The 7,284-nt window shown below is 37.0% G+C and overlaps 1 protein-coding gene across 1 annotated transcript; it reads right to left on the bottom strand.

Annotated features, from left to right (window-relative positions):
* Window positions 1-246: 246 nt before the first annotated feature.
* Window positions 247-5,916, bottom strand: LOC109210569 (ribulose bisphosphate carboxylase small chain clone 512-like). The gene is made up of 3 exons (XM_019373999.1): window positions 5,629-5,916; window positions 4,135-4,266; window positions 247-776 (listed from the first exon to the last, which is right to left on the bottom strand). The coding sequence occupies exons 1-3, from the start codon at window positions 5,776-5,778 to the stop codon at window positions 546-548; spliced, it is 513 nt and encodes a 170-aa protein (XP_019229544.1). The 5' UTR covers window positions 5,779-5,916; the 3' UTR covers window positions 247-545.
* Window positions 5,917-7,284: the final 1,368 nt, after the last annotated feature.

Below are 7,284 nucleotides of genomic sequence, written 5' to 3'. Positions count from 1 at the left end.
TTTCTATCTAACAAAATACAACCATATTAAAATAGAGGTACACAACAATCAGTTCTAGTGCATTTTTTTAAAGAAAAGTTTCAAGTAGCGATAAATTTCCTTCATGCTTATTTCTCCTACCATTTTCTCATATTGCATACTTCTTTTTTTGTTTTTTTTTTTCTTTTGGGTTGTGGGGGGAGTGGGAGAGGGTTCTATACATATGTAATGCCCCAATTAAAGTAATATTTTGCCCTTTCAATGAACTTAGCACAAAACCAAACTACATAATGGAAATCTTAAACATTGCTTTCAACACAAGCTTGTCTCTAAAATTTCTTTGAAAATTCTAAGGTAATTTGCAACAGTTATTACAACCATGTTGATAAATAGCATGTAGCCATCTTCTTATTTTCCAAAACTAAGATATACGACTTCAACCATAAACCTTGAGGTCCAGATTTCAAATTCCATGGCCTTCACCCTTAAGGACTAAGTTTGCTTAATGTTATTCAAACAAACAGAAAAGAGTTCAACAATTACAAACAGAAATCTTGTGACTTCTTCTATGCTGCTGCAGGTTTCTGAATGAGAAAGGCCATGCACTGAACCTGTTTAACATTGTCAAATGCCAAACAACGAATGAAAGCATTTGGGTAGGCTTTCTTGCATTCTTGGATTTCATTGAGAACTTGGGATGAGTCATTGCAGCCAAACATGGGCAGCTTCCACAGTGTCCAATACCTTCCATCATAGTAGCCTGGCATGCGGCTATTTTCCCTGCGTACATATCCCACCTGCCGCATATCACGAAGCAAACATTAGTGACTCCTTAGATAATGTATGAGTTTGACTAATTTATGCTGACAATGTAAAAGGTCACCTAAAAGGTAAACTATATATATAGCAATTCATAATTGGTTTAGGTTCCAGGGGTCTCGGGTGGATTTCAGATTGCTAGCGGATTGAAAATTGGACTTAGATGATAGCTGATGTTGCAAGTCTGGTTTCCTTATACGCGATCGCATGGGAAGGACCGCGATCGCGTAGGCTCGGTTTGGGCAGCTGGATTTTGTGCTATGCGGTCGTGTGGGAAGGCCCGCGATCGCGAAGCTGTTGGCCATCAGTGCAATGCACACGCGTGGATTAAGCCGCGTTCGCATAGAGGAAAGGAGGGAGCTGGAGATTTCACACGTTATTCTACGTGATCGCATGGGGTTGTCCGCGATTGCGTAGGCCTGAGGAGGTTGTGCTTCTAGTTCGCGTGGAAAGGACCGCGATCGCATAAGGTTAATTCTTGCCAGTTAATTTTGTTCTTCGCGATCGCGTAGGATAAATGACTAGGCAGGAGAACTTAAGTTCTAAAAATGAGACTTCGTCTCATTTTCCACATTTGGGAATTTTGAGTTCGGTGAGAGGCAATTGTTCGAGATTTTTTCAAGGAAATATTGGGGTAAGAATTCCTAACTCAATTTTGATTAAATTACCCGAATCCATTGTTGTTTTTAGCATTTAATTGGTGTTTTAAGTTGGAAAAATTGTGAAAATCCTTTTGGTTAAATTTGAGAATTTGAGGGCCGAGTAGTGGCCGGAATTTAGTACTTTTGGTATGGTTGGACTCCTCGTTGAATGAGGGTTCGGATTTCGTAACTTTTGTAAATTTCGAGATGTGAGCCATGCATTGACTTTTCGAGTTGACTTTTTATTTCTTTGCAAATATCGTAAATTTTATTATTCGAATTAGTTTCCTATGGTTATAATTATAGCATGAAATTATTTTGGCTAGACTCGAGTCATTCGGGATTGGATAATCGAGGAAAATGCCTACTAGTGGAGTGAGTTAGCGTCAATTGAGGTAAGTGACTTGTCTAACCTTGTGTAGGGAATTACCCTTTAGGAATTATGTTGATTGTGCTATGTGAAAGCGGTATACGCAAGGTGACGAGTGTGTACACAGGCTAAATGTGAAAATTACTGATTTTAGCTATGTAGATTCCTTTCATGCCGTAGTTGAGTTACCTTAACATGTTATGGTCATCATTTCTAGTCTACTGTCACATGTCTACTTGTCTTATTCCTTTTACATGCTAATTGCCCTACATGCTTAATTGAAGTTCATGTTTCCTTTATTTTGTGTTCATTATTTAATTGTTGAACTCTTTACTTGAAATTGCTATTCTGAGAATATTTTGTTGTTGAAAATGGCAATGAATTTAGAATTTCCATTGAGGCAAAGTGTTGAATAGTGAAATACTATTCTGTTGAGTTATTCACTTCCAGTTGTTTGTTGAAACTTTGTGCACATTTATGGCTGAGCCGTGGGCTCTTTATTGTGAAAAATAATATTATTAGTGATTTCTTTGGCAAGTTGTGATATTTGGGCACTTGAGGTACAATTTGTGATATGTTATGATATTGATACGCATGCGGTGGTATAAGGTCTGGGTGTTGAAAAGCATACGGTGAGATAAGGTGGGCTTGATACGCGTGGCTAGTAGGGGAACTACTAGAAGTCATGCGGTGTGATAAAGTGGGCTAAAACACTGGATGCTATTTTGGGAAAAGTGATTTTTAAAACTAAATGTGAAGGCCCCCACGGTGATATAAGAAAAGATTGTGAATTTATTTATGATATGGGACTACGAGGCACTACCTCAGGAATGACCCTTGTTGATATTTCTCTATTGGTACTTGTCTTTGGTTGTTTTGTTATCCTTAACATGTAATTCTTTTTTTTCTTCCGTGGTGTATTATTTGCCTTTATTCTGTGTAGCTAAATTATGGCATACTTGTTTCATCTCCATTATCATTATTATTATTATATTGTTAAACTTTTCGTCCTGTTTCTTATTATTTTTGGTAGGGCCTTGACTTGACCTCGCACTACTCTACCGAGGTTAGACTTGGCACTTACTAGGTGCCGCTGTGGTATACTCATGCTACGCTTCTGCATATCTTTTTGTCCAGATCCAGGTACTTCCTACTAGACCAGGCATCAGTGAGCTGAGTCCGTACATGGAGACTTCAAGGTATACTTGCCGGCGTCCGCAGGCCTCGTAGCCACCCTTCTACCTAAATTATTTTAGTTCCTTATCCTCTATTAGACTCTAATGTATAGAGATGACTATTATTATTTCATAGAGCTTGTGACTTGTATTTCGTCGGGTTTTGGGCAATCATGTAAACCAGTTGTTGAATTTTAAGATCTTAAATTATTATTTCAGTTATTTCCGCATGTTTTTAGGCTTACCTAGTCTTAGAGATTAGGTGCCATCACGATATCCTACGGAGGAAAATTGGGGCCGTGACAAAAATAATTTCCAAAAACTCCAGCTACCCTCACATCTGACCCCAACCCCCTCCCCCCACCCCACCTCTCCCACCCCCTCTCTCCAAAAAAGGCTTTTTCTCAGATTTCAGTTTTTTTTCTTTTCCGTCACCACTCACCCGGCGCCCCTCCCCCCCGAAGCCCACCCCTCCAACCCCCCACCCCCGCAACATTTTTTTTATATTTTCAGTTCTGATTTTTTCATTTTTCAGTTTACATGTTCAAAATTTTAGGAGTTTCAAAGTTATGAGTTCGGAGGTTTATGTGTTTGGAAGTTTGCAGTTTTAGAAATTATAGAGTTTACGGGTTCGAAAGTTTAGCGATTCGGAAGTTTATGAAATTTGTGGGTTCGGAAAGTTGTTGGTTATATGGCTTCATGTTTATTGTATCTAAACTATTTATGGATACTCTTGAGAAGTTATTTTCCTTAATTTACGTACCAAACACCCAAAAATGAGTAAGATTACTAATTATTTTTCAAGAAAACACTTTCTTGAAAAATATTTTCCACGAAAAATATATTTCGTTATACCAAACACACCCTTAGAGGGTGTTTGGCTAAGCTTATAAGCTGGTCAAACTAGCGGATAAATTTCAGAAATGGTCATATAACTATGACCTTTTTTCACCAAAGTCATACAACCTTCATTACTTTACTCAAAAAATCATAGTTACCGGGAAAAGAACACTCTCCGGTAATATTTTCTTATTCTTTAATTTTTTTATTTTTTTAATTCAATCTAATAAATTATGACCCAATTAAAATATGACCCGACCCGACCCAATATCCATATCACAAATTTGTTTTCATGTTCGGAATTTCGTACCTGATCAAATTCAAGGCAAGGAATCCAGCCCTTTTGGATCATGTAATCAACCTCCTTTGCAATCGAATCTTCTGATTGAGGTGGCAGATATGAGAGTGTCTCAAATTTCTTGTTGTCGATCGGATTCCAAGTCTGTTAATTTTTTTAGAAAAAGGTAATGAAAAGAAAGAAAATGTCGAAATAATAATAATAATGATGATGATTTAGACGAATTGCACTTTTTAATACTCACGTTTAGGGGTGTTCATAACAATTCGAAAAATCGAACCAAACCGAAAACCAAACCAAACCGGCCAAAAAAATCGATACCTTTTGGTTTGGTTTGGTTTGGTTTTGATTTTGAATTTTAAAAACCGATCAAATTTGATTTGGTTTTGGTTTTAATAAAAAAATAACTGAAAAAACCCGAACCAAACCGACTATAGGAGTAGCTATTTCAAATTTATTAATACACCTACATATATGTATATTTTTATACAAAGTTTCAAAAAAATTATGGTGAATGTTAATCATTTGCACTTTTTGTACAGTTTTTTACCTTTATATTCTAGTTGGATTGGCAGTTTTCTTTTGTTAAGTGTAAGAATCCATTTCATGTTAAAAAAAAATATATTTTTAATTGAGTCCTTAAATTATTCATCACTATTTGATTCAATTATCATCAATATATTTTAGTAAATAATAGATTTCTCAAAGGGAAATTGATTTGATAGTGTTACGTTGAAAATGTGGTCGCCAGAATATGTGTTAGGTAGTGTATGTCTTATATTTAAGAAAAATCTGACAAATAACTGAAAAAACCGAAAATCCAACAAAACCCAACATACGGAATCAGAACCGATTTAATTGGTTTGGTTTGGTTCTAATATTTGAAAAACCAACTTACTTGATTTGGTTTCTTTTTAGGAAAAAACCGATCCAAACCGAACCATGAACCCCCTACTCACGTTAAAATAAGATTCCCGAATAAAAGAGACCTTTAAATTCTCTCTAAAATGTGTACTAAAGATTTTCTCACAGTCAGTTCAATTTAGAAGATAATTATAGATAAGTTAGAAGTCTCTTTTATAAACTTTAATTGATACTTAACTTTAAAGTCATAACTAACCTGTAAAATTAAAAATAGTATTTTCTAATAATGTAGAAAAAATATTATTGGTGTATATGGTTTAAATCCTAAAAATAAACAGTTCATTTGATTTTTATCTATGATCTTGCATTACAGATTTACAGCTCATTCTCATCATCACTTCGATCTCTTCTAACACCTTTTTCAGTATTGCCTATACTTTAATTAATTTTATATTATCATGGTATTTTTATTGTTACGTAATATAAAGAGGAGGTAGTGTGGGGTTCACTACAGATGATAGAGTCTGACATAAACTGGAAAAAAAAGTGTAAAATTAGCTAAAAACAGGGACAAAAGTGCAAAGAGAACAAAAAAACCCATTTCTATAAGAGCAAAGAAAAGGGATGACAATATCTGTTTACCTTCATGCAGTAAGTTTTAGAGCCATTGGAAATAGTTTTTCGGTTCCAAGTGATTGTATCCTTAGCAGGAAAAAGGTTGGTGCTGTTGGATTTCAAACCAAGATAGGTTGATCCAGCAATTGGAGCTGCAACAAAACTTGAGACAGACATGTTCGCCTTGACTTTCAACTACTACTTTAGTTATGATAAAGAAATATGTATAAAGACTCAAACAAACTGAGTTTATATGAAAGGGAGAGAAGTGATGCTTTGTGAATTTTTGTAAGTATACTGGAAACGGTTACATAAGAGGACAAAAGAGAGTGAGGTAATTAATAGAGAGTAAGGTGAGGAAGGGGTTAGGGGTGTATAGGGTTGGGCGGAAGACGGTATCTACGAGGGTTAGTTAGGCATAGTGACATAGGTTTCATCACCTTTCTCTTTTGCCATATTAATTAGGCAAAACGCATGTGTATGGTAAAATCCGGGATAATGTCTACCCCGATTTCTCAATAAGAAAACAGAGGAAGAGCACAGATAGACGAGATTGTAATCGAGGTTAGAGACCCTCCGTATTAAGATTCATGAAGGGCGAACGATGTGCCTGTCATCGGGTATGCACCCCGGGCCAAGAATGAGTTCTAAGATCTCGGGAGACACGATGAACGGTTACACATGACAGATAGAGGGTCGTGATATTTGCAATTAACCGGATATCACAGCGCGGATCTCACTCGATATCGATCATGGATCAGTAATTACCAGAAAAGGAAGATTTTTACCTGTTTTAGACTTATACTAGGGATGAAACTCTCTTACTGTATAAAGGGGAAGTTTTTCTTTTGTAACACACGCTATAATACGTGATATTTACTTTCTGCCTTTTAGCTATTGTAAAAGTTTTTGCTCATTTGTTATGTTCTTCATTCACGACTAGGCTAAAATCGAAGGTCCAACCGAGGACGAGGTCATTGATCAGTCTAAGCTCAGGCTTGGCCATAATATCGCAATTGGTTTGAACGTTTATTTTATCTCTAATTCGTTTATTTGATATTCTTAATTGTTCGTGTTGAATTAAATCATATATCCTTAAAATCACATACAAATTTAATTGTTACTCAATTTCTAAGTAAACAGTTTGGCGCCCACCGTGGGGCTAGGGATAATAGTGGTGATTTGACGAATCTCCACAACACACCCTATTTTACCCTTGTTTCTTGAAGTCATAATTTCAGGCCAGCCAAAAAATGTCAAACTCTCAATCTGCTCACTTGAACGTTGACGTTGAGTGTGGCCATCACGGCGAAAATAATAATTTGGTGCCCAGCAGCGAGGTGCCTCCTGCCGACCGCAACAGTGTCCCAATTGCTGACTCGGTCGATGCTAACTCGCAGGTGGCCATCAACATCAATTTGCCAACTGATCCTAAAAACAGCATTCGCGGGGGACCCCGACCAATAGCTCGAGAAGCGCCCGAGGGCGAAGGTGATGGGGTAAGCTTTCGGCTAATCTTCGAAATATTGCAGGCTCTACAGGCGGCGATAGCACAACTGTAGAATCAAAGCCATGCCCCCAATAGGGTCGAGCCCGAATGATCCTGGGAAAGCACTTGAAGAGATGAGCAAATTATCAAGAGACCGGGTGAATCCGAGCCCAGAGTAAATCCCTAGGTGATGA

The sequence above is a fragment of the Nicotiana attenuata genome, unplaced genomic scaffold (genome assembly GCF_001879085.1).
Source record: "Nicotiana attenuata strain UT unplaced genomic scaffold, NIATTr2, whole genome shotgun sequence".
In the NCBI taxonomy this organism is placed as follows: domain Eukaryota; kingdom Viridiplantae; phylum Streptophyta; class Magnoliopsida; order Solanales; family Solanaceae; genus Nicotiana; species Nicotiana attenuata.
Note: the sequence above shows the minus strand (reverse complement) of the source record. Positions and strands in the feature narration are given on the sequence as shown.

Excerpts from the sequence above, each read along its gene's own strand:
- LOC109210569 (XM_019373999.1), bottom strand. The coding sequence starts at position 5,778 with ATGTCTGTCTCAAGTTTTGTTGCAGCTCCAATTGCTGGATCAACCTAT. Across the intron at positions 4,267-5,628 it reads CTAAAACTTACTGCATGAAG|ACTTGGAATCCGATCGACAA; the intron begins GTAAACAGATAT and ends AAAAATTAACAG. Across the intron at positions 777-4,134 it reads CTTGCCTTGAATTTGATCAG|GTGGGATATGTACGCAGGGA; the intron begins GTACGAAATTCC and ends GATATGCGGCAG.